Consider the following 27,912-nt stretch of genomic DNA (forward strand, 5'->3'; position numbering starts at 1 on the left):
CCATGAAAAGGAAACCAAGCACGCTAAATTATGTAGTTTTCATCTTGCCAAGTTCTTTTATGTGCCAAACTAAACAGAGACTAAACACAAATGTCAAGGAAAATTGTGAAGAAAGGGAAGAGCCCGAGGATTCCATGAACCAGATGGTTTAGTCATGGAAATGGATGCAACAGTTGGTAGCAGCTTTCTGTGCCTGTACCAACTTTTCATCTGATTGATGTTTACAGACCAGGAGATTCATTAACAGATACTTAAATATAGGATACTTTAAGTTTGTTTGGTTTCACCCTCCTGCCTTTTAATAGGGCAATAAAAAAAAAACCTGGTGAAAGAAGTCAAGCACACAGGGATGCAGAAACTTACAGATTTTCTCCCCCCAGAATTTCCAAGTGGAAACACATTCTGGCACATGCATTCCTCAGAATCCTTTTGTAGCACATGAAAAAAACAGCTTTTCCTGTAGCTGCAAAAAAAGTGGCTCTTCCTTGTTAAGGCTGTTCTTGGAACTGGTGGCTGGTAACTGATGTTACTTTTCTTCCTATATGAAGATACAGACTAGGCCATACCAATTTTTTGGACACTGGATCAGGTCTCCAACCAACCTGAGAACACAACTTCCAAACACAGCTTTCTTATATTTTACTATCCTGTTGAAAGTTTTAAAGAGAGTTTTCTTCATCAGAAAGCCTCTTTTATTTACAAATACATATTTATCCTGTGTTCTTCATAAGATTAGGGACTGAAAAGAGAAATGATATACATCCAAATATAAGAAGATGGAATTTTACAGTAGCATCATCACCATCACTAGCAAAAAAAAAAAAAAAAGAATGAGAAGTGGCTTAAGTACCTCTAAATTTCAAAGCTCTCATTTCACAGAGAACATATTGTTCTTAAATAGCTGGAACCAGACAAAATTAATTTACCTCCTAGAAGACCACATTTTCTTGAAATAAAGTCACAGTAATGTGCTAATATTTTTATAAGCATCGGTCTCTGAGCTCACTACAGAATTAAACTGGAGAAGGACGTGGGGTCTGAAAGAGATGGTTTTAATGGGAACACTTAGCAACAGTCAGTCTTCAGTGCTGTCAAAACGACCAAATGAACACTGCCTGATACACTCTTCATTCTGCAAAACCTGGCATTTTGCAGAAGTATTGGCAACATCATGTTTACAAAGTTGGCAGAAAACAAATTTTTATTTTTATCCTAGAGTTATCACACAAAAAACTTAAAAAACTCAAATCATAGTGACCTGTTGGTACTGCTGTTACAACCGTGCTGGTGTCCTGATTCCTTTCAAACCTCAACCGGTGCTCATGAGGGCTTCACATATAGGCCAGGGAACTGGAAATTAATTTCAGTATTATAATAACTGCTTCATTACTCTAAGTCCCTCAAAACAGTTTCATACAGCATTTTGATGATCATAGGTAAACAGAAAAATATCAGAGCTTCCTAGAAAAGAGGGAGACATACCATCTTTTTTTCCACACCGGCGAGCAACGGAGGTTTTGGTTTCGGCCGCGAGTATGATGGACACACTTCAGGAATAAGGTATGGAGGACATGAATAAGGTATGGACTTCTTCCACCACATCCTCCCAGCTGTTTTCATTTCAGTCTTAGTCCTGCTGTCCTTAGTGAACCGTGCACTGGCGCCAGGAGCAGATGTGGCAGCCAAGGACCACCACACCACACTGGTGTTATGGTACCTGTATTTCACCACTGCCATTTCTACCCCAGTACGTGAGGCAAATGCAGCCCCTGCCTGGCTGCTCAGTGCTCTCTCTGGCAGATCTCTGCTCCTCAGACCCCCGAGCACTGCCATCTGCTCGTGTTTGAAACACTGCAGCACCTAATTCTCCTGCTGTCCATTGCCCTAGGGTGGGGCTCCCAAGCCCCCTCACCAACACTGAGCCTGCCCTCCATCCCTGTGCCAGTTTAGTAGCTTTAGTCCACTCTGACCTGAAAATGAAAACACTTCAACCAATCGTGACTTAAGCAAAATGTCCGTGTGTATTATGTCAGGTACAGTTATGCAATGGCCAATATTAGTAAATTCATAGCTAATTTTAAATAAAAACTCTGAAAAAAACAGCGACAAAACAGTTCCATGGCACGTACCATTCTTACCATGGGCATAATGCTTACCCTTTGTCCAAAGGGACAGTGGAAACAAGTATAAATATAGAAACTGTCTCAAAACTGCAAATCTAAGCCTATGTTAATGCTCTAAACTGTCACTGACTTCCACTAAAATTATTCAGATCCAAACATAAGCAATGATTTAGGACATCAATTTATAACATAATGCTGGTGACCCTGTACCAGTCAGGCTGGATTGGTTTCTGTCCACAAAGCAAACTACAGAGTGGCAATAGTTTATCGCTGGTCTTGCAAGAGCATTTAGTATGCAAATATGGTGTTTTAAAGATATACACACACATTTCCCCAAATTCAACTGTGGCTGAATATTCCCCTTCCAGTTTTCAGTAATTTTTAAACAAATTAGATACCAAGCCCTTTCTGTTTGGATGCTTTGCTTTCTTTTTCCAGCCTGAATGAGTCTACAAGTATTTTCTTAATTATACAAGGCCAATGTTTCACTTTGCAAACATTGAAGATGAAGGAACACTTGAAGCTTCAGCACCAGAAGGAAAACAAGGAAGAGTGCAGAGGGTAGCTCCATTCGGAACCACAGAGCTGTAACAATTATTGTTCCAGTTTAATACAAGTAACTCATAAAGACTTTTTTTCTAAGCAGTCCCATTGTTCCTGACAACCAAAGTGATTCCTATGTGAGACTGGACCTTCAAGACCCTTAAGTTGATACAGTTTGCAATCCTGCAGAACAGCAACACAAACTAGTTCCCCATAAGCACTGGAGAGATAAGAATACTTGTAATCTCTTGCAAAATGTCATCTCAGTTCATTAAAAACATCACCTACTTCCTTAGAAAAAGGAGTCCATCATTCTTGGAGATAGTTCCTGTAATTATTTTTGTTGTTGTTGCTGGAGTACTGAGTCCTTGACCTATGGTTTTATTTATGTGTTAGTCTGAATGAGAGTAAGGAGAGAAGAGGAGCACCGTAATATTAGCAGATTAATTAATATTACTTGTGATGACACTGATGATTTACCCTGTTTGTCCCCCATCTCTCCTTACAATTCTCATTTTGTTGCCTTTTTTGATTTTTCCAGAGTGCTGTCAACAGAGCTGTGGAAGTTCCTTCCTTTGTGAGAACAACATTGCTGATTTCCTCTGAGTCTTTGCTTCCATAGGAAGCAGATACCTGGCAGATTTGCAAGGGAATGCTAAATCAACTATGGAAGTTCTGCACTGTTGTCTGTTTCTGAGAAAGCCGCAGAAGTTCTTCTCTAATTGCTTTGATAAGAGAGGCTGACGAGTGACCTGGCTGGAGGTCCTCAGTGGAACTGGTGGTGTAGCAAAGGCCCTGGCCCTGAAGGCTGTTGTGTGGAAGCTGAGCAGGAGGTGCTGAGGGCTGCCTGGCTGAAGTCCTCTGCATCTGGAATACTGGTGAGGAGGAATATTCTTGGTGTCCATGCATATGCGTCTGGAAAAAGGGAGAAACCATTATTGTATTTCCTGAATAAACGTGATTATCCCAGAAAAGACAAGAAAGCAAAAAGGCAAAGAACAGGGGGCAAAACAACATGGAGATGCTTATATCTGCTGCAACGGCTCTTCTGTTACATGAATGAGTGATGTCTCTTATGGAGCACAAAACAACAAGTTTACACAAAACTGTTGGACTGCCTCAAGTTCAGAGACCCCCCCTTTCCAATCTACAGTATGTTTAGAAACTGAAATGGAAGGAGATGGGGAGAAACCCCACAGGACTGGAAATCAACAGAATTGGCTTCTCTTACCATCTACTTCCATCAACTTCCTAAAAGACAGCAGGCAAATCATTTTTTTCCCTGGCTGTCATTTCTTCATATTATTTATAAGAAGAGATACAACTATTTCCACCTTCCCTTTTCCTGCCTGCTTTGCCTGTTCAGACTGTACACGTTTGAGGACTCTGTGACTGACCAGTGCCCAGGAAAACACTGTCAACAGAAGAAGCAGCAGAAGAAAACTACTAGGATTTGAAAGATTAGGTTTTTCCATAATCAATATCTGAGAAATGCTATCCCAGCTTAGGGACAATCATTGTTTCAGGGCAGGGAGGGGTTAATTCTGCCTTTGTTCAGTAATGTACATTTTCTAACAAAACAAGAGACAGAGAACAGAAGCCTGAGTTTATGGCTTGTCCTTCTGCAAGACAATCTGCTTACACTAAAACAAAGCATGGATTTACAGTACACAGGGAGACTGCAGCAACTCCCAGTACAGACACAAACAAGGCACATTTTGAAAATCCAGATTCCAGCTGACAACCCTGAAGCAAGTGTTTCCTCTTGCTTCAAATTGCTGAAGGCTGGGAGACAGCCTGAAGAAAATGGGACACAGAGGACTGGAAGGCACAGGTGGGAGCAAAGCAAGGTGATCCCCTTGCAGGGGGAGCAGCAGGCTCAGAGCACAGCCACCACAAGTCCGTGAGCACTACCTTGGTCTGGGAACAAGCCTTAAGGAGTAGCAGAGAGAGCAGCCTGATGGGGGAAGAAAGGACAGCAAGGTCAGCTAAAAGAGGATTTGGGAGCAAGGGGGAGGGGAAGGAAGACATTACAAAAGCAGAGCCTGGGAAGGATACGGGAGACCTGCAGCGACAGTGGCAGCATGTGCAGGGAACACTCAAAAATGCATGGGAGCAAGTTCCTTAACACCTCTCATAATACAAAGGAAGAAATTTTAAGCCGTTTTGTATAAAGTAGAATTAATTATAGATTCTGAATCTCTTGTGCAGCTCACATACAGCACTCCTCCTTTATACTGTTAATTCTGGGAGACAGATTAAGGGGAAAAGAGGCTTTAATAGAAGAATGATAGGTAAAGGTTTTCCAAGTAACATCCTGTCTTATTTCTTATAAAAGAGAGGTGATTTCAGTATCAGAAAGGAATGAATGGGTCTCCTGATTGTTCAGAATTATTCATTTGGCAGTGAAACCTGAAGCTAATTCATACATGCAGTCTAGAGTTGGCAAACCTGACAAGTACTCTGTGGGTTTATAGGGAAGAGATGACATTAAAAAAATATTAAAAGGAAACACTCCTTGATACATGAGTCTTAACAGCAACCTAAATTATGTTCAGGTTACTTTCACATTAAAATGCACTATGTGATTCAGCTCCTATCTCACACTGCACTAAATCACTACCATAAGAATGGTTTCTTAAGGGAAGTTAGGGAGTCTGATGACCACAGTGGCTGTTTTTTACACTAAGTTTTTCAAGGTTTTCTTAAATATCTCAGAAAAAGAAAAGGGTGTGTTTCACATATAGCAACAGGATTAAACAGGCCTGTAAAATTTCAGTACTACATTGGTTTAGAAACCTAACCTCTACTAACCTACAACAGCAAAATAACAGGAGCAAAAATCTGAAATAATTTTTGCCATTTAAAAAAATTTCTTTACTAACAGAAACACACAAAGATATGTTATATAACATTATATATAGTTCTATATAATAGCTATACATTTTTATCTAAAAACTTCTAGATAATTTACAGCAGTATGAAAAAATTGACAAAAATATTTTTATTGAATCTTCCTTCTTAAGGAATGAAGATTTATGAGATGAAAGTGTAAATTTGTTAATCTCCATTTAATACCCATTGAACTCTGGCCAATTTCAACTGAACTGAATGTATAAATATATACCCAGACATACCTGTGTATGAACAGACAGATAAAATTCACAAAACCAGGTAGCTAATTAGACATCTTCTGATTTGTTATCAGCTTATTTGTTATCATTGAATCTGCATCTGAGTGGCAGAAAAGTCAAGTGAGGCTGTGCTCTGCTGGATCTGTTAGCCAGCATGGATCTCACAGGGCTGATCTTGGGGACTTGAGAGACAACTAAGTTTGGTGAGATTTTTTAGAGACACTAGAGTGGGCAGCTGAGTAGAAAAATAGAGTGAAAGGGTAGGAGTATCTTGGGGGAAACACTGGAAACCTGCAGGAAGGCTTGGGAGAACACTGGAAAGCTCTAGGGGACTGTGGATGGGTAGGAGGTGATGCCAGTGGTGGAGGGAGGTGCAGATATGCAAGACACAGCCCATCTGTAAGAAGCCAGGCTTCATTTGTTCTGCTGCTCAGATGAGCACTTGCTCAGGATTGTATTTTGTGTCAGCTAAGGAAATGCTGTCCTTCTCCTGGTTGCCCTGGGCCTTCTGGATGGAGAATGAAGGTGAATTGATGGTATCCTGCACACTGGCTTTGGGCTGGGAGGTACAAGTGAGAGGTCATGTTCCAGCAGAAAATCAGGTATTGACTTCAGGAATAAAGGGGTGAGGATGCTGTGAGGAAAAGCACTATTGCAGGAAGACAAATGCAGATCCCTCTCCAGTTTGTGTGCAGGAAGAATGCTCTAGATTTCAATCTTCCTAAATGCAGAGTTTAATTTTAGAAACTTGCTCAGAATGAGGGAACAGTAAGACAAGGTTTGCATAGGATCAGCTGAATAATGCACCATAAAGAACATGACCATCATTAAGTAAAGCCTCATTGCCAAAACGAGGAAAGACAAATTTAGAGCTCTGTCCTAGTGAAAAATCCAAACTGTGAAGGTAATTATTTAACTACAGAAAGCTACAAGTCCATGACTTTTTGTTTGTTTTGGTGTTTTTTTTTTTCCTTTTTGTTTTTTAATGGGAAGAATCCTTCTAAAAAATTTGCTTACAGGAAAAAGAAAGTTCAGGCAATACGTGAGCTCTCCTACAACTGCATGACACCAAATTCAAATAAGTTTTAGTTCATTATCTCCTCCTTTTGCCTGTTTTTTAATAGCAAACTGAAAAAAATCACATTTCAGTAACATATGAACTGCAGCAACCAGTGAGCAAAAAATGCTGTCAAAGCTGAGGAAATCTTTAAACTGAGATGAACCAAAAGAAAAACAGCTTGGATTTAAATGACCTGAACAGGAACACGCCCACAGATGTAGAAAAGCCATTTTCAGAAAAGAGAGACAAATATAAAGAAAGGTCAATAAATGGTAACCCAGAGATATCTCTGAAAATGGAACTTGAGACACTGAGATCTCTCATGCAAGTGCTCTTTTAGATGTAAACTGAAATTATGATCTTGCATTCAAATGCCACACTTTCAAGCACAGAATGCACATTAAATTAGGGAAACAGATCTTTCAGCTTTGACAGTTGAAGTTTTTGAATAGTATTAAACAGCATACCCAGTTCTCAAAAACTTATGCTGCTCCTCTTGAGTTAATCTGGAGTGGAGGCAGCTCAATTTCACCGAAATCTAGAGATAAGCCCATCCTGTTGCACTTCCTTTCTGCAAAGCTATGTCATGATCATGCAATACTGCAAAGCAACATCAAGTAGTGTTGGGGCACTACTACATCAATACTGCCCTAAATATGCAAAAGGAGGGGATCCCACTTTCTTTCCTCAAGGAAGAAAGCAGAAAAAGATAGTTTAAACTAAGAAGAAAAAGAAGAAGCATGAAGTTGTCACTCTCAAGAGTACTGCAATTAACCTGTCGCAGGTCAGTCTGCTCCAGGATGCAAATGCACCAAAGAGGGACTGTTAGCAGCCAAGTGTCTCTCTCCTGGCAAGGCCATATATTATCTTCAACCTCACACATATGGTTGAATCAGAAATGTCAACCTCTGGAAGCACAGCTGCCAAGAACATGAAATCACCATGGCTGCTTGGGCAACACAGGTAAATGAGCATGTGTTCATTTATCACCTCCTGCTGACTTAGGCTAGGAAAGAAACTTGTTTAGAAACACCTCCAATGTTATGGCAAGTATGTACCTTTTTCTGCTGCCCTGACTCCTGCTGTTAGCACTGATACAGGAGATAAAAGAACTTTATGCATACAAAATAGGATGGTAGCTGGGGACAATTTAATTCAATGTGTTCTAATGACAGTGATCTCAAAATACAGATGCATATTTCAAAGAAGGAATGGAAAGCAGTATCCACCTCTGCTGGAGCTCAGAAGCAGAACTGGATTAATGCAATTAATGGGTGAAGGCCTCGAGTGAGGAAAAAAAAAGGTTAGGGTAAAATGAGAGAAAGCATTTGGAGAAGCAAAGGCGAAAGAACAGCAAGCAGAAGTCAGAAGAGCTAACAAGGGTTTGAAGAGCAAAGCAAAGGATGTCAGAGAAGCAACTAAAAGTATTCCGGGAGGGGGAAAAAAGTTCCAAACAGTAATGCAAGAAAAAAAATACCCAAACAAATCACTACTTTGGAAACTATGCAAATGTGTAAGAGTACTCACTGCATCTCGCCTAGCACATTCATCCTCTCCACGATACTGGGGCCACCCTGGCCCCCCCGGCTGGCCATGCCCTGCTCTGCCTGAGGGGAGCTCCACTGGTTGACCTCCGATCCTGCTAGCAATTCCCACCTGAGTGAGGTGCTGTATCTGAGAACCTTAAAAGCAAATATTGGTTTTTTTTTCATCTTCATACACAGTCAAGTTTGCAGGGCAGACATATGATAACATAAAACTTTGTTGGAAGCAGGAGACGAGAAGAAAATGGAGCTCTGTTTCTGTGCAGTTAATAAAAATCAGCAGAAAGAAGGCTGTCAGTGTGGAATGAAGACAGAAAGGTTATGTGCATTTTGTGCAGTTCATGTGAGAGTGATGCATTTCATGGCACTGCACTGAAAGAAGAGGTTGAGATACAGACATCTCTGACATGGGTTACTACTCATTCCAAAAACATGCCAGCCCTTTCCAAACGGTGCTTACTAAAAGCTCTGGCAATGCTTTCATGCCAATTACTCAGCAGCAAAGAGAGGACATTTGCTCCTGTGGCACACCTTATTTGCATCACACTGGCAAGACCCTAACTCTGCAGACTGCCTCCTGTTGCGTGGCTCTGAAGAATAAAACACACGACTACGTAAGAGTGTGCTTCACTCAGCTTTGCTTTGTGGTTAAATATTAAACCATGCTGTCCTTAACTAAGAGAAGGTCAGAACACCCTGCATCTCCTTCCAGCCTGAAAGCCAACCTCCTCCTTTCTCCTCTTCCTTCCCTTCCCTCCTTCCCACTGCTTTCAAACATATGCAAGGATAGCTGCCACCATTAATTGCAAGAGATACGTAACAACATGCCAGCTTTCCTTCTTCATTAATTGTCTCCCACAGGGAAATGTCATTTACATTTTTATTCTTAAAATTACTGTTAATACTTCATTATTCATTAGAAATGAAACACATTTAAGCCAGAGATACATAAAAGTGCGTGTATGTACGAAAGGGGACGAAAAGACAAAAACAACAGTGTAATTTACGGGATGGACAGTTTGATCACTTCCCTATTTTCTCTCAAAACCCGCCAATAATTGAGAAGTTTGATATTTACACATAATTATGCTGAGGGACAGAAACTAAATATATTAAGTACCTCCAAACTTTAAAGCAGAATACATATGAACATTTAGACAATAGTGTGAATTAGAGAATAAAATAGCCATCGTTAAGCTGTAATAGTTACAACATTCCTACTATTCTTATTCGTTTAACATTTAGAGGGAGATGAGAGCAACTATCAAAACTGGGCTTCTGATATAAGTATATGATCATACTTCCAGTCTTTTTCAAGGAAGAAAATATTTATCTGGGAGAAAATTAACTGTAACGTAGCAATACAACATTTTATTCTTAGAATTGTTTGCTGCTTAGCTGCCATGTGATGTTACCATCATGACAGCATTGGTGACTGCTATCAAAATTACCTCAACCAGATCAGAGAAGGTGACTTCATGGGGGACAGCAGAAATAGATAATTCAATCTAAAACTAAGAGATACTGCTTTAATGCACACAATTCTACAAAGAAAAAGAAGAAACACAGATGTAGAGAAGTATTAAAAAAATTTGCTATTTAGCATGCTGATTTGGGATGCAAAAATTAGTTCGAAATGGAAAGTTAGCATACATTGTAATCTCTAAAACAAGTAATTTTCCATTCTTATCAAATGGGGTTTTGTGAAAATACACTTTGTGATAACCAGTGCTTGTAAGATACTAAAAGAGAGGCAATGCAGGGTCCTACAAAAAGTAAAGTTAACCTCACTTTGTGATCATCCTTTTTTGGGCATTGAGGACAAAGACCATATCACATGTAGCAGCTGAAGGAGAATGACATCTTAGTGGTGACCTTGGCGTAAGAACAGATAGAGGAAAGGCTCAGTTATTTTCCTGCATATTTAACTTCAGTGAAGTGTACCTGCAGTGCTTCCAACGGGCCGTGGCCGTGCCACTGATGGCATTTCCTCTGAGTACATCCCCCTGGAGGAGTACTGAACCTCAGGGGGTGGCTGCTCTCCGTGCATCAACTCTGCAGGCTGAAGGAAACCTGGCCCAAAGTTCTGCCTGTGGAAAAGGAGGCAAGGTTAAAAGAAGTGAAATCCCTAATTAGAAACAATAATGTAGTGGTTCTTTAGGCCTTTTAATGTAATTGTAACCTTCAATGTTGAGGAAAATATTTACATCTGAAGAACGTGTCTTAACAAAATTTTACACAAGTAAAATTTTTCACATGTTGCAGTCTCCTCAATGCAGAGAAAAAAGTTCACAGATCTTGAGATCTTGTTTTCCCCTTGGGGGAAAAAAGTATCTTCAATGAAAAAAAATAGAAAAGTAAGACTTTAGCAGTGATGTAGCTGCTTACCTCAGCAACAAAGCTGACTCTACTCAAAGAGTTTCTAGGCACACACTTTTGGTCTAAACCAAAGCATAAGCTGCATTATATCTGTATTTTGTGAACAACTATTCCTTCATGAAGTATCCTGATAATTTTTCAGGAAGTTTTCAAAACTGTGCTCTTTAAGATTTGTGAAACAACTCAAAGCATTAGCACATATGAAGAAATGCAATGTGTACTGAAATTAATGTTTCCTATCAATCAGGCTGGTGCTGGTAGTCACTGTTATGTATTTGCTAAAAAGAGTTAACAACAGAAACTGTAATCCATCCAACTTCACTATTTGTTTGAATGTAAATGAAGCAAAGTGAGACAAGCAGCCAGGCTCAGGCACATGGAACTACACAAGAGGGCTAGAGATGAGTTTCCATGCCTTTTACCTCAGTGGCATCTTAGCCCTCCTAAGCTACAGTCTGCAGTGTATACTATTTCTCAAGATCTCAATTTTACACCCCTTTGTTTTACTGCAAAATCCTGTGACTGCATCTAGCTTAGACTATTCTTGATTTGTGCTTTACTTGGAAAACTACCCACCTTCATATGACAGCCAGATAGCAAAGAAAGTTGACATAATAAATTGCCTAATAAAGCACAAACAAGTAATGGTAAATAAAAGTACCAGCTATTTGGCATGCAGCGTTACAAGATGGAGGAGGTTAAAGGGCTTCAAGCTGTAACAATCCCATTGTGGAAGTCCTAGAATTTCCCCAGTTCCCTCATGTCCAACCCCCCCTGTCCACTCAGCAGATCCAGAGGAAACCATCTCCAACCACACAAGCTAGTTAAAATAAATGCTTCAATGGGTAGGTAATGTTTAACAACATCACTTCTGTTATGTTAATCACTGTAATCAGTAAAGGATGTGATCATCTGGCCCTTTATGCCTGCAGTGTTGGGCTGGAATTTTGAAGCTGATAAATGACTACAATTTTTGATGTTGTCTAAAGAAAATATTTTCTCAACATTACTGCAAATGTATTCTTGTTGTGCCAATTTTTCAGAGGACGGGAAGTAAATTCTTTATTGCTGATGTGTTTGCACCTGAAAGGTTCACATTTAAAAAGGCTTCACCTTCTCAATCTTCTTTATAATAGATACTTATAGCTCCTCTATAAAGTCAAAGCTCAACATAAGAGCTTAAAACCAGAATACAGCTCTGCATCTGTATCATATAGGCCTTCTAGTGCTCCTTCCTATTTCCAGACTGAAACTCAGCTTTCAATTTTTGCACATCCAAAAAAACCTCCAAAATTATCTCCAGTCATTTAAGTCAGGAGATACTGCTCCAAGAATCAATTTTACACCACTAATCCACTCTAGCTCAGCATATCTATCCCTGTTGCATGATTTGATACCCATTTCCTGGCAAAAGCTGTTCATTGTGCCCTTATGACTGCCTAGCTGTTATGTGACCTAGGTCTTTTACATTTAATTTTTTTCCCCAGGTTGGTTCCACCCCATTAAAGATGCTGATGGTGTTATTACAGGGAAGAGAACAGTATGCTCACCCAACTGGTATTCCATGCATTGGATATTTAACCCAATGGACTATGACATTGATACATGCCACCTAATCAGGTTATTTTTCCTTCCTCTAGCTGGTGCACTGCTTCTATCAAATAGTTTATCATTATCTTCAGATGTTGAGAATAACTCCCACTGCACAACCATGACAACTTGTTTTCTAGTGACCAAGCTTTAGGAAGCTTTCTATTTTAATGAAAACTTAGAGGAATTCTTTCTGTCCAGATCAATGACTTTGGAGATTGTTAACTTACTCTGCTGACACTAGCAAAGCCAGCATTTGGCCTTTTGCAATTTACATAAATTCAGGCTGCCCATGCCAAAGAATGATAAACTTTTGAACAAAAAATACATTGTGAAGACACTATCTTGCTCAGGTGTATTAACATGGACTACAGCACTTTCATGATTAATTTGTCACATTTTCCCTGAATATGTACATACTGTGTGCCATTTCATGTCTGCTCCACTCACACTGAAACTGTCACCTCCAGCCAAGAACTATGCAAGATGCTTAGAAAGTCCTCCTTTTCTACTTGGTCTTCTCAAAATCAGGCTGCAGAACAATAAATAAAGGAAAGTTCTTCACAGCTATTTTACCATCAAGTTTCCAAGGCAGTGAAGACTTCAGGGGAAGTCTGATGAATGACATGAATAGCTGTGGGATTTCATCTCACATGGTGAACTCTAAGAAGGCAATGAGAGATCGGCACAAGGCCACCATTTGACCAGCCTGGCTGCAGCAGCTTGGAGAAACTGAGACAAGTTTCACTCCAGTACCACGACTCAAGAGTCCAACTTCACATGTGGTTAAAACACACAAACCAAATGTGAAATTAACAATCACCTGGACAAACGTTTTCTCTCCTTTACACAATTCTCTCATGGCAAGGGCAGGAGAAGATGGAAAATTTGTTCTTCCCCTGATTTTATAATAATAGGGCTGCAAGGCAGACTTTCTCTGTGAGGGTCACTGTGCTCTGTCATTTATTCTCAACTTGGTTAAAAATAGAATGAATCTGTTAGTCATATGAAAGCTGTTGTGAGTGAGTGTTGCCCTGAGGATACAGAAACAAGATGAAAGCAAGAGTATTGGGAGAATTACATGCATCTGAGTAACTGTTTCAGGCTCTCCAAAAGCTCCTACTCAGTGGTTTACTGAATATTGGAAGGATTTTGCTATAGCTAAGGGGCTAGAAACACATTTCTTTTAAACAGAGGCTTGGATTCCATACAGCATGCATATGTCATTTATGCTTCATAAATAAATAACAAAGACTGGATCTGGACTCCTGTTACTTCTCATTTACGCAGTACTTTGCATAATAATATACCAGTGTCAGTAAGAAATCTGAAGTAATTGCAAGGAAAATAATAAATGATAATTTGATCAGTAAAAAGCTACCTCGGTAGGAGACCTGGTGCTGCTGGCGGAGTCATTCCAAATTCCATGTATCTCTGTCAGGAGAATGAAAAAAAGCCACCGAATTAAAATCAAAATTCATACCTTGGGAACTCCACAGTCAGCCTTTTAAATGATGAATGGCAGAGATCACTAAGCCTGTATGTAGGACTTGATGGAAGCCCTAAGAATTTAAGTTTTACAAACAAAGGAGCACAAGAAGATCTGGGAATCACTGCTACAGCAGCTACAGTGTCTTCTGTGTGAGCAGAGTCTTAATTTAAAAACCTTTCAGAAATACTTTTTCTCACTTGCAGAAGGATCAAGAGCTGCTCCAATATCTACTTAGCAAAAAACCAACCTTGGCATTTGGAAATCTCTTTTGACCTCAAAAAGCATCAGACTGCAGCAAAGAGATCACAGGGCTCAGATTCATCAGAACTTATGATGACCTACAGGATTATCCATGTGTTTCAGTGCTCCATCAAAACAAAAAAAAATCATACACAGAAACACTGCTTCCCTATCCCTCACTTCCTGAAAGCTTTTGGATATCCTACTGAAAAATATGACCTATGCCAAATACATTATTTTTTTCATTGTCAAAATAGGATCTACTACACATACTAAAAAAAAGTTTGACTCTTCGACACAGCAAGACTGACTTGTGAAAGATCATAACTGAGAAGAACTGAAATTATCTTGAAGGAAATGAGATGGGAAAAGGGAAAAAGAAACCAAACAGCTCAGAAAGCAAGTTCACCATCTTCTGACAGTCATTTCTGAATTCTCCTTGTTCCAGGAACGTTCTAGTTTGTGCTAAGCCCTGCTAAGCAAGGGCACAACTTCAGCGGCCGTGGCTCAAGCAGCGCTAACTCCCTGCCCAGAGATGCCTTTAGAACTGCATCCCAAATAAACATTTGGGATGTTACCTGCCCAGTGTTGCGGTGTGATGTCATGGTTTGCCTCAGATACCTTGGGTTTCTCCCTGCAGATTTCTTCCCCAGGTGTGTCAGCCACCTCTCCCTCCCCCTCCCTTGCCCCCTGCTGAGCACTGTTGGTCAATCCTGGCATTCCAGAAGGGCGTCAGAGTGATGGGCAGAATTCAAAAGATGCCTTTCACCCCTGGAGGACATTGGGCCATCCACGTGTCCCCCTGTACCGGGTTGGTAGCCCCCCGTGCCCCTTCCTTCCCCCTCTCCCTGGGGTTAAAAGGAACAGCAACCACACTGTTTGGTGAGTTCTGTTGGACCTGTTGCTGCATTCAGAGGCCTGTGGGCCAGGAATAAAGGTCTGGGTCGAAACCCTCCATCAGAACCGACTCCTTTCCTTCACCATTGCCTTAAAGCTTCTCCACCAGAGGTAAACCTGAGCTCCTGCATGTCTGGACTTGCCTCCATGTGCCCAGCTGCCACATCCAGATAGCCAAAAGGAGTCTCTGAGGTGAAACCACCACAGCTGCCACCTTTGGTCAAGCAGCAATGGCCAGATTGGTATTACTGGTATTATAATCCCAATAATACTGGTATTATTCCAATAGGCCAGCCAGCCCCGAGGCGGTCCCTCCCTGCTCCCTGGCAGCTGCTCACCGGCTGTGCTGCGGAGCCCCCGGGCGGAGGCACGGCCGCAGAGCTGGCCTGGCTGCTGGGAGCCACCAGGGCGAAGGCGTCGTCCAGCAGGGAGTGCATGGTCTGCCGCGCCTCCTCGATGGACGGCTGCGGGGGCACGTACTGCGGCACCGCGTGCGCCGGCAGCCCCACAAACTTCCCCACCTCCGCCGAGGACAAGGTCTGCGGCTCCGCAGGCAGGTCTGGGTCCGACTGGAGGAGACAGAAGGAAGGTGAAGGGCAGCCACAGAGAAGATCTAACTGGCTTCCAAGCCCCTGTGGGCCTTCAGGCTGAGCAACACAGTCTTGGCCAGAACTACAGCACCTGCCCTTAGCCTCCCTGCTGCTGCATGCACATATGTAACACCAAACACTTCATTCAACACTCAAACACTTCATTCAGTGTGATCTGAAGGACTCTGAACTCAGGTAAGGCAGCAGAGTTTGGGCAGGAGTTACTCAGCTAGAACAGAAATCTTGTGGTTTGCAAGCACGTAAGGAAGCCATGCAGTGAGCATTTCTTCACCCAGAAAAAAACCAATCAGCTCTGTCTACATCTATGACGTCTTTGCAGCTTTTGCAATTCTAAGAAATTAATTCAGTCTTTAGCTTATAACTGACCACATCAGCAGTAACATTAAACAATTATCACCTCCTAGAAAAACGCAGAAAGGAAGCTGTTAAGGAACTAAGTGGTAACCTGCATGGAGCTTGAACTTGGGTGCATCACCTGAATGGGATTCATGTAAGTGCTTCATTGCAGCAATACCTTAGGCATGCATCATAATTACTACCTGGGATCTTACCACATGGGCTTATTGTTCATCAGTGAGAGGAAATTAAACGAGCTTTTACAGCAGCAGACTTGTTATCAGAGCTCATTCTTACCACTGCATGCAGACTGCAAAATCAGTTGTCAAGAGGCACAAGCCTCTACTTTACTAGGAACTTAGCATTCCAAGCAGTCTCACTGCAGATGCCAAAGGGGCTGAGCCTGCTGTGCGCCATGTCTTAATTAAACAGCTTCAGATGATAATTCATTCTACTGCAGCATGACATTAAAATCATCACACTCATGTCTGAACGCAAAGGGAAACTGCAGAAATTGACATCAGAATCACCTGACCACATATGCAACGAACAGTGAAATTCTTAAAATTATTAAACCATCTTTAAAGATAAGAACTGTCCAGAGGCTTCCAATATTAGCATTTGGCTTCATGGAATCTGCTTAGAAGTGGTTAAAGATGCCTAAGTACTGTTTGTGACATGGATATGATTGAACAGAAGTATTCTCCAGCGTATTTCTTTCTTTAGATGTGAGACAAAATTAATTTTCAAGACATTGCACTAGAATAGTTTCAAGTTACTGTAGTACAAAGATGTGTTTCTCTATCATTAATAATTAATTGCCACATTTGAAAGATGAGAAAACGTCTCACAAAAAGACCTGAGTCTTCCACTCCGTAAGAGCAAAGGATGAAATTTGCTGTAATATATGAATATATAACATCCAGCAAATTGGACTAGAGCGAAACTATGTTCAAGATATTGTGGAACATGTCAAGCACACTTTCATGTGCATAACACAGTGGCATTAATCAAAACAAGGCTTTGGTTCTTGGCCTCTGTAATACCAAGGAATATTCAGCAGAATTTTACAGCTTAAAAATGACAGTCTGTCAATGAAATCCTTATTTCACTTTGATTTACATGCTAACTGCATGACTGAAACTAACCACATCATATGGACCACAAACAGAAGGCCAAAAACCTGCCAGTGTCACAGCTGTCATCATTACCAGAACATTCCTCCCATTCAAGAGACATACATACAATATATGCAGAATTATTGACTCCTGGAGGCCTTTTGTACGTCCCATCACTGTCAGTTGTGATTAACCTGTCCTTTTCAGCATCAATTGGGCTCCCATTTATCTGATGGCGACGGCGCTGCTTGGGAGAACGTTTTGCACGAGAACTTAACAGGAAAAAAACCCAAAAAACAGAGAGAGAAAGAGAAAGACAAAGGTAATCACAATTATTTTTGAAATTTTTCTTCTCAAGGTTGAACTCCTCTGCCCATTTCCTCCAAGTCATCCTTGCCTCAGCCCCGTTTCTCTTCCCTTTCCCAGTATTCCATGCCAGTCCCATTAGGCAGCTAAAATCTCTTTCCTCAAGCTCCTCTTAATAACACTCTCATTGGCAACTCTCTGAAACATCCCATTCCTCCCTTAAATTCTCACCTTCCTCCTACATTCACCTGTCCAGGTTGCCTGTGTTCCAGCTCCCCAGCCCAATGTGTGACACATCTGCAGCTACAGAACAGGTTTAACCCCACCAGGCAAATGAGTTGAGGAGCCCACACCCCTGGAGAAAAGCTACTTTCTATCAGTGCAGAAGCACCCACTGGGCACCAATGCTCCAGGAACGAAGCGCCTGTATTTGTAAGCCCAAAACAGAACAGAAGGAAAACTTTCTCTGCAAATACAAGGCCAGGAAGGCGGATCTGTGAAGCTGACAGATGTGTCTCATAACCTTTTATGTATTCCCTCTGGGTAGTCTCACTGATTTGTGAATTTGCCTTTAACATTCAGAATCTTCATGCTTTTTAGGTTGTTCAGGGTTTTCCTTATTTTACATATTCCTCTCCCCGCCCCCCCTTTATAAAAATATTATGACTTGCTGGTTATATTACTTGCATATATATTACTTGCAGGTTTCTTTTTTAGTGCTGATATTGCAATTCTGATCCCTCTACACCACACAGGAATTATTCAAACAAATGGCAGAGCAAATACTAAATTGTTTTAAGACTGTTTTTATACATTTGGGCTTATTTATCAAGAATTCACTGCTGAGAACTTGTAAAAACATAATTTGAAATCAAAACATAGTGGCATATACAGAAATAAATAAAAGTGTCTAGAACACCCCAATCCTTTTCACCTAGATAACTCAAATTCAACTAGTGATCAAAATGATTTCCAGCTCTGATAGTTAAGAAGTACAGTTTTGATGCAGTTTGGGCATTGATTTTAGAAGAAAATTGTTCATTCCATCTTTGAAATCCCTACCTCTTCCTGGGCTCTATGAAGACAGTAGGCACACTGCCTCCAGGGTCCAAGATCTTGTCAATCTGCATCTGTGCCTTGCGATATATCCTGTGCTGCTCCTTGGAGTCAACCACCACCACGTCATCCACCACTGGGAACTCATAGTGCCCCTTGCGCTTGGCGCGGAGGCGGATCTTATTGCGGTGGTGCTCGATCTCGGATTTGTGCCTCAGGGCTGTTTGTATCTTCAGGAAGGAGAAGGAAAGAAAAAAAAAAAAAGGAGGAATATTTTTGCAGTTGTATACTTTGCAAACTGGATTTTGCTGCTCTTCTGTAAACCTCTCCTCCCCACTTCTCTGCCTGCCCCTGCCTCCCTCCCCCAAATCTCTGAAGGACTAAAATAAGTCACATAATTTATGAGCACACTTTCCTTCCTGGATATTTTGCAGTCTCCCCATTGTCTCCCCAGGTAGATGTACTATTATACACAGCATGATTGCCAGCACAGCAGGTGCAATTAGAGGGAAGTGGCAGTTTGTTAATAAAAGGCAGGAGGAACACAAAAAATTCCTCCTGTCTGCCAGACGTAACACTGCTCTGAAAAGACTAACCAGTCTGTAGTTAGCTATGCTAGGCAAACAGATATTTGATCAACAGTGTTAAAATCTGCCACTCTTTCCCTTTAATGACCTTCATCACATAAGAAGCAAGAACTTCAAGAGCCAACTGAGCTCATAACTCAGTGCCTCTGCTCTGTCATATGCTATGCAGGAACACAGCAGAAACACAAGGGCCCAGATACCCAGCTGAACATGGCACTATCAGATCTGCATCATCCTGGAGGCTGAGGTTTCATGCCTCTCTCCCACCTTTTTTCAAATTACATGGAATACATCTAATTATCTGGGTAAAGCTGATGTAACACCACACTTGTAAGTCCTGGCCCAAAACCCCCTGAAATGATTCTTATCACTGGTAAACACTTGAGCGCCAGATTAGGTAGCAACAAGTGCCCTGCCTGTCCTGGACTAGTTCTGGAACGCATCAGCAAATTAAGAACCAAACAGAAATTGATTTTTGTGTATTCTCTCATGAAAATCCTAAAAAATAAAAGCATACAGAGGACAGAAGTCAGACTTGTTCTTTATGCTTATAGTTAGAATCATATGTCTTCTGTCCAAACAGACAGATTTCTGTTTTGTGGCTCCTCTTGCCTCTGTATCCTAGATATCAATATTTGCCTCTCTTCAGCAAGGTACCTGAGAAACAGATTCTTGACAAAGTTATACTTTTGAGTAATCAAAATTCAGTTACATGTTTGAGTAATCTTCTACTCTGAATTATGAAAAAATGTCATCTTACACCAAACCTTGATGCAGGTAGGTGCTACTGTCAGGCAGTGTATGACGTGGTTTTATGGTGCATCACCTCTCCTCATGCCCCAGGCATGCTCATACTCTGCTAATAGTAACATAAGCCTCAGAGAAAGCAGGAAATTTTGTATGTTTACCGTCAGGTAAACACATTAGAAGTTGAAAGCAATGAAATGGGCTGCAAATTCACACCCCAGAATGTTTTGAGACAACTCCTTTTTATAACCAACATCCTGAGTCCTGAAAAGTGAAAGAATAGTGTAGAATGAAAACCAAGGTGGGCCATATATTCCAGTTCTCATATATTAATTAGCACAACTTTGTCTTTAAGTCATGTCCTGCTGTCTAGCAAAAGGATGCTAACACAAAGATATCCTGACCATCAGATCCTCTCTGTGTTTAAATTTTGGTTCAGGCATCTCTTAAAAACAGGTCAGATAATTTCTCTGGATGGAAACAGGATTATTCCTGTAACTAAAGGAATTTACAAGGAACTCCTGATAACAAGAAACTGGCTGCTTTTCACTTGGCTAGGCATAGAATCCTCCAAAAACATGCAAAGCACTGTCAGAAATACCTCTTTATTGATTTTGTTGGTCTCTGCCACCCGATCGGAGAGCACAGAGTTCTGAACTGGAGGTGCTGCCATGGGCTGCATGGCAATCAGCTGGATCTTGCTTGGGACACGTCTGCTGGCATCTGAGGAACGGGACATCCTATCCACATGTTCAAAGATAGAGGCTGAGGAGTGCTGCTCGTTTCCACTGCTGGTCTGAGGAGGTCCTAAATGATCAGAACCAATACAGAGTGAAGCAGTGCTGCCATGGTTAGCACAGTCAAATGTTAAGCTCTACAGATGCTGTGCTACAAAAACTATGCCCTGTTTTCCATCTGTGTCTAATTTGCCCTACAGGCCTTCCAGCTGACTCACATTTAGTGTACAACAAGTTTACCCCGTGGTTTGCAAATTATAAACATTTTCCCATTATATTTCCAGAAGGTGAGCTGTCATTCTTTATTTCTGTAAATCAAGCTCTTGGCACTTGCACACCCCCAAAATCTCAATCTACTTTCCTGCATAAAAAGCTGTTTAAGTACATTCTGCTAATGATTCCTCTTATCAGTACTTAAGAAGATGCAAATTGCTCAAATGGGGGTTCAAAGAGCAATGAAAGATGTCTCAATGCAAAATGCATTTATTAAGTGATAGGAGTGATACAGGAACCAACAAAAAACCCTTAGAAATCCACACAAAACATAAAGAATTTTACAGACATTTTACTGATTAACACTTTTAAAGCAGATTTTTTTCTCTGTGACAGGATAAATAGTCACATAATAATAAGCAAGCTGCATTAATACTGTCATGTTGTAATTTCTTGAAGAGGTTAAACCAACTCGAATACAATCAGCAAAAGACATTATAGAAACCAATATGCACAGAAGTGCACCCAGGTCCTGCCAACAGTTAATTACTTCAATAGAAATGGGTCATCTCCCTCAAAAGACTTGAAATCTACAGGATCACCCCAGTGATTTGCAGTTAAGCACAGATTTAGTAATTTTTTTCTGAGTTAGACCTAAATCAGAAACTGTTATGCAGATGAGGCTTGCAAAAGCTACTGGAAACTTTCAAAATAACTTTTTGTCTTATCCCCGTGATAAAGCCACACATTCTCAATCTGCTTTTCACCATGAAATACAAGAAATGAGAGATCAAGACTAATGACTCTCCTTAAGAAGCAACACAACAGTGTTGAGGGACATCAACAAATACGAGCAATGAGAGATCAAGACTCGTGACTCTCCTTCTTATGAAGGAACACATCAGTGTTGAGTCCCACATCTTTCCACAGACTTCTAATAAAAGAATGTGGTTCTCAATATTCAAATCAGCTTCTGATACAGAATCAATTGCTGATCAATACGATCCACCTACAACAGACAGGAAGGGAAATAAAATAGTCCCTGCTGTGATGCTGTTGCAACATGTGCTGGTAATGCAGGATAGGGTTCAGAAGAGGAGTGAATCCTATCTTCTGTGGAAGATCACAGTAGATGACTTGCTCCTTTGCCTCTTCCAGCACAAGGGAGCAGGACCAGAAAGGAATAGTATGTTTTATCACATTCACAGCACACTGCTTTGGGGCTGGAGAGCAGTCTGGCCACAAGTTAAGCAAAATCCCTATTCCTATTTCCAGACTTGATCAAAGTATTGTCAAACATACACCTTTACAAAAGGCATGCATCATTCATAAATGTGATTTCTCTGTACAAGTGTTCTTAAAAAGAAGGTAAACAGCTCCATTCAAGACCTCTGTGCCCCAAATGTTTTGCAAGACACAGAGCCCCAATGAAACATATCCATCTCTCTTCTGCAGCTATTTCTATCATCTTAACCATTTGCTGTCTTCACAGCCCCATCTTCATGCACCTCTCAGAAGTTTGCAAGAATTGCCTCTCACAGGGAGGGGCACAAGATATATTAAGGACTTAGTGTGAACTTCTCAGAGCAATCATGTAGTCAACAGAAATCTGAACTTCTGCATCCATCTTCTCCAAACATTAGTCATTTTGTCCTCACTTTTTCACTCTATCAGGCACTCCCAGGCTCACTGACCTCCAACATGAAATTGTAAGGGTATTTTTGTATTACTTGGTTAGCGAGGTCCAATATTTTCAATTACACCGAGCATTCACTCTGAATCTTTATAACATCATCCATAACTTTCCCTTGTACACACATAAACAAGTGCTTGGCAGGGGCCTCTTAGGTGAAAGGGTTTTTAAGCTCATTTGGTAAAACAGAAGACCCACTGAAAAATTTTGGTAATAACATACAGTAACATTGTATGTTATTCTTTTTTACAGAAAAGATACACACAAAAACCCCTCATAAGCTGCATATGACCTTTAAATCCTCTCTCTGTGTGTCTAAACCCAATGTGTCTATAAATACAAACCAAGATGGAAGCACAGAAAAGTAGATAAAGTCAGGAACAGAGTAGCACTGTATACATACAACAAAAGGAGAAATGGTTTCTAACACAACATAAGAACGAGGTCCTGAAGAAGTTTTGACAGAGAGAATAAGCACAATTTCTCATTTCAAAGTTCTTCTATTACATTATTATTCACATTTAGAAAATCTTCCTTATAAAGCTATTGGATGGAACTACATGAATGAAATTTTGATTTCAGAATAATTCAGCTGAGGCTAAAGAATAATGGAGAGGTACTTAATACCCCAAGACTGGTCAGATCATGTTTTAACAACCAGTCCATACAGGTCACACGCCAGGATCAGTGTTCATCACTGCTCCCTGAGTTGAAACCATTAACTGAACTGTCAGGAAGCTGTGATTTCACATGAAAAGCAATATAGCTGGAGACAGAGAAAGGCTACTGCCTCCTGCACCCTTGAGACACAGCAACCAAGGTGCATAAGGCCTCATCCAAAATCAGATAAAGTCAATGGGATTCTTCAACTCATCCACTGGTATCTTAACCGTGCCAGAATATGCAATTAGAGATAAATGTCACACAGTTTCTTTGTATCCCAGTAGGTGACATCCCTAGGATGCAGCTGATGACTCATTACACCCACCAGTGGAAAGCAGCAGAGCACAGAAGGACAGACAGAGGGCTGGCTATTCTAAGATGGTCAGTGCTATCAGAGGATACAGTTCTTATTTTATCACTAGATGTGTTATACATTATCAGAGACAGCAGCAGCTTCCTCCTGCCCTATGTTTGCCGTGTCTCAACCCTGGCAGAGAAAACACTAGTTCACAACAAAATATTTGTGTTTCTTTGCAGGTAGCTCATGCTTTTCTTGGGCTTCCAGTTAATTAATTCTACATTAGTTCTAATATTATCTCCAACTTGTTTTATACAAAGCTGGTTTCAGGACCAACAGCTGCATTAGTTTTGCTTCTTTCACAGTGATGTTTTCCTCAATAATTTGAATGAATTGGGAGGAAAAAAATTAGAAAAATGTGCTGGATTACTATAATTTGTGTTACTGAGACTTTTTTTATACTTCAATAGCTCAAAAGCAGTTTTATTTTCTTAGACTCAGAAGACAAACTCTTCCATCCTTAAGACATAATTGCAGTTACCCCAACACCCCTATTCATATTTGTACTCAACTACCAGCTCTGGTTACTTACCCACTCTGTTCGCTCCTGACAACATAAAGGAAAAAGAAGAGACAACACAGTAATTATGACAAGTAATTTAGCTAGAATGGCAACTGGAAAAAAAACCCCACAGCAGTAAGATAACTGCATTGACTTTTGAATGAAATGCATGAATTTGGATCAAACTGCCAAATCTCAGCTGCACAAAAAGGGAACTGAATCTCCCATTTAGTATAGAGCTCTCTGCAGACACTGCCTCAAATTCTGAATGCTAAGAATAGTCCCTATGATCTGCAAACTAGGGGCACCAAATGCTGAAAAAATAGTACATTTTCCCCAGTGAGGGCATGATAGGTAGAAAGGACACATTTACACAGTCTCCTTGCTGCCTTTACCAGGTAATTCAGATGCAGCAACATTCTACACCAAAAGGAAATGTTAAATGTTACATAAAGTTTTAAGCCAGAAAGAAAAAGAAGAGATGAATCTGGAGTTCCCAGGTAAAAAGAAATGGGAGGGAGAACACTAAAACAGAGCAACAGAATTCAAGTCAGATAGGTTGGAGGAACTCAAACCCTCCTGAGATGTTTTCCCATCTTTTCAAATATATAAATATATCTAATATATATCTATTAATCTAATATATATCTATATCTAAAATATATCTATTTTAAAGTACTTCCAAGAAAAATAGTGGCACCTTAACTGGAAACAAGATGGCTCTTTCTAAAAAAATACCAGTGTTATTTACACAGCAGCACTGAATTTTGATCTTTCCAATGTACAATCATGCAGGCATTTTGACGATTGAATTCCAACTCATTTGTAAAACACTGATCTCTCTGGTGTCTTTTTTCTTTTTTCATTTTCACTTTTTCAAAGTTACTGTTACAGACACACCCCTGTGGTCTGCAGTCCTGCTGTGACCTCTGCTGCCCATGTAACTGTCTGCAGTTCTGCTGCCACGGGAGACACAATTAGGCCAGGCTGGGCAGAGCTTTGCTGGGGGTGTGTGTAGGACAAAAGGAGGCAAGATGCATTCCTGCTAAGCCATTTGTTTCAAAAGCTCGCTGGAATGAAAGGAATGTACAGCTCCCCAGTTTCAACAGAAGAAACTAAACCAAATATGAAGGGATTTTCTGCGGCAAGGAGCAGAAAAATCAACGGCCAAAGATGAGTTTAGAAAAGTTACAGCACCAAAGTAACTCTTCAGCCTGAGTAAAGCAGGACAGCACACAAGGAGGGGAAAAAAAAAAAAGGAAACAAACCCTTCTTCACTGCTCTGCGTGGCTTGCCCTCGTTTGCAGCAGTTGATGGTCTTGCACTTTCTTCTCCCGTCTCTCTCCCACTGGATTGTTCACTTGCTGTGGATTCAGCATCTGATGGCGAAATTCTGCCACAAACACGACAAAACAAACAAACCAACATGTAACACAAGTTTGCAAGGGGACATATTTGTCACACACAAAGAATCTTGTGCTAAAATACCTTGTGAAGTCTGCTAAAATTTTCCTGTTTGTAAGTAAATGTATAATGCATTACCATAGCTAAATATTCATTGTCACGATGTTACTGTTGTTGTGTGTGAAACATGACTGCAACACAGTTCACATGTGACAATATTATTAAGTAATCTTTCCTTTAAAATACACTACAAGAAAAAGCTCTGCATTTGTAGCTAGCAATTTACCTCTCAGAGAGAAAATAACTGTACTAGGAATATGAAACCCACATACGTAACTAGTCTAACATTCAGCCTTCCTAATTTGGTGCTCTCTTGCTAACAATACAAATCTATGTGGATATTTCCCTGACTAGTCAAATGTAAGGCAAATCAAAAATGCTTCTTTTATGTATTTATTCCATGCAGTCACAAGATTTTTAAGAACATTTGTTATCTAAAAAAACCACCATCTCAGTGCTCACAGCTCTTGTAGGCAATATAGAAAAATACCATGGTCTTCAGCTGTAAAATTATTCTGATAATATAAAAATAGAAAACATACAGGGCCCACACCACTGCCTGACACCAAAGCCTATCTCTTCACATGGGATCAGCCTTTGTGATAGAGTCTCTAGTGACCACTTTGTCCAGTGAACACTCATATTCTATTCTGGCAGGGAGTTAAATCATGGAGAGTGTGCACATGTCTATGCACCAACCTCATTAGTGCAGGATTTGCTTGGTCTAGATGGGTATATCTGAACTACTGACTAAGATAACTATATGCAGCCTGACAAGTCCATTGAAGTTAAATCGACTTCTTGCAGCTCTGAATTCAACTTCCCCTTTTCTCTTCCCTAAACAATGCCCTGATCTGCAGGACTGTAATACTAATGTCACATCCCAATTAAAAAAAATAATAGCAGGGAAAAGAGGAATAAATGGTCCTCGGTGAGCTCAGAGATCTGCATCACTGCATCTTTTCCTGTGGGGGGAGAGGGTGTGCAGAGCTATCACCTCCATCACCTTTGTCCTGGTTCAGCAGAGTATGAGGCTGGAGCTCTGTGTCCAGATCTCCTACTGACTTTCTGTTTCATCTCATTGTGCTTTGCATTGCCCATGATACTCCTTTCTCAGTGTATCCAAATTGCCACCAAGTAACAGGAACATAGATAGTGTTGAGTCAGCATCAGCCATTTCTTGTAAGTCCTGAGGAATATGCATTTGTATACTCTCAAGTCAAAACAACAGGTCCAACTCCCAGCTGGAGCCTAAGGATGCTGAGCTTTCTGAACTCAGCTGCTCTTGTTTGTTGTTTCCTACAGACACAGAACGTGTACTCACATCACCACTAGATTTCCTGGCATGTAACATACAATCCAGAGCTGAACTGTGATGAACTGAGCTATTCCAAACATCAAGCAGCTAAACCCAACACAACACAGTATGATACCATTTCACATTTCAACTTCTGCCTGGGGGAATAAATGCTTCAAATCACAAGCTGACACGGGCATGTCGGCATGGCAGGGAGATGATGGCAACATCTCCATAGCTAAGCCTAAAAGGAAGATTTGCTCTCAAGGGAATATGAGGGAGAAGAGGGAGATTCTCTTCTGAAAACATTTCAAGTGTCTGAACTACAGGTCAATGACTCTCACGTCTGTGCCTAGGGAGATCATGGAGCAGATTGTCCTGGAAATGATGCAAAGCCACATGAAAAATAAGAAAGGGCTTGGTGACAGCCAACATGGCTTCACTAAGGGCAAATCACACCTGAATTACTTGGTGGTCTTCTACCACAGCCTCTCATTAGAATGCTGGCTTCTGAAATTTCTCCTGCTTAATCTTCTGAATTATTCTAGACAAAATACGGTAGCAACCCCAAATTTAAACTTATTTCTTTTGCTTATTTGCATACAAATATAGATGCCTTCCCTTCATCCACGTATCATCTCTGTCCTAGGCCACTTCTGAACTTTTCAAAAGAAACACAGAAATGCTTGTCTTTCAGATTTATATTACTTTGTTTCAATTTATGTAAGCTACACCAAAATTAGTATAGCTCATTTTTCTTCCATTATTTTCCAGTTTTGTCCACCTTCCACTGTACCACTGGCAGTCTTCTACTTACAAGGCCTGCAGGGATTTAGGAAGACAGGCTTAGCTTCTGGAAGGGGGAAATTGAGCTTCAGGAAGCCCACATAGAGAAGATGAAGCAAGGATCTTAAGACAACTGGGGCTTTAGAGAAGCACAGAGGGCTGAACAGAGGAGCAAGCTGTGCTGCAGAGACCTGCAGCCCAGTCAGAATCACCATTAGTTTCTTTCTAAGCTCATCCAACCCTGCTGTTGATTGTTTGCCTTTTTTTTCCTCCCACAGTGCAGTACCACATATGATATAAGCACAGGGAATGCAGAGCTGAAGACAAAGAAGTGTGAGAGTGAGGGAAAGGAAGAAGAATTACTGGAAAGTGTAGTTCAGAGGGGGTCTTCTCAGAGTTCCATTTTGTCCCCACATTTTTTTTTTTTGTGCACAGA

The 27,912-nt window shown here is 40.7% G+C and overlaps 1 protein-coding gene across 5 annotated transcripts in view; it reads right to left on the reverse strand.

Annotated features, from left to right (window-relative positions):
- Positions 1-1,031: 1,031 nt before the first annotated feature.
- KIAA1549 (KIAA1549 ortholog) overlaps positions 1,032-27,912 on the reverse strand; it is a 142,200-nt gene continuing 115,319 nt past the window's right edge. Inside the window, exons 12-22 of one of the 5 annotated variants that reach the window (XM_036400163.1) lie at positions 25,198-25,322; positions 23,960-23,974; positions 20,365-20,570; positions 18,436-18,659; positions 17,195-17,339; positions 15,341-15,571; positions 13,755-13,807; positions 10,349-10,494; positions 8,388-8,542; positions 4,581-4,623; positions 3,482-3,581 (exon numbers count right to left, since the gene is read on the reverse strand). In XM_036400163.1, coding sequence (XP_036256056.1) covers positions 4,600-4,623; positions 8,388-8,542; positions 10,349-10,494; positions 13,755-13,807; positions 15,341-15,571; positions 17,195-17,339; positions 18,436-18,659; positions 20,365-20,570; positions 23,960-23,974; positions 25,198-25,322 — 1,324 coding nt within the window. In that variant the 3' untranslated portion in view covers positions 3,482-3,581; positions 4,581-4,599. Of the gene's footprint in view, positions 3,582-4,580; positions 4,624-8,387; positions 8,543-10,348; positions 10,495-13,754; positions 13,808-15,340; positions 15,572-17,194; positions 17,340-18,435; positions 18,660-20,364; positions 20,571-23,959; positions 23,975-25,197; positions 25,323-27,912 lie in introns of all 5 variants that reach the window. The other 4 variants (XM_036400161.2, XM_036400160.2, XM_036400162.2 and 1 more) reach the window with 4 other exon arrangements.

The sequence above is a fragment of the Molothrus ater genome, chromosome 5 (genome assembly GCF_012460135.2).
Source record: "Molothrus ater isolate BHLD 08-10-18 breed brown headed cowbird chromosome 5, BPBGC_Mater_1.1, whole genome shotgun sequence".
Taxonomy (NCBI): Eukaryota; Metazoa; Chordata; class Aves; order Passeriformes; family Icteridae; genus Molothrus; species Molothrus ater.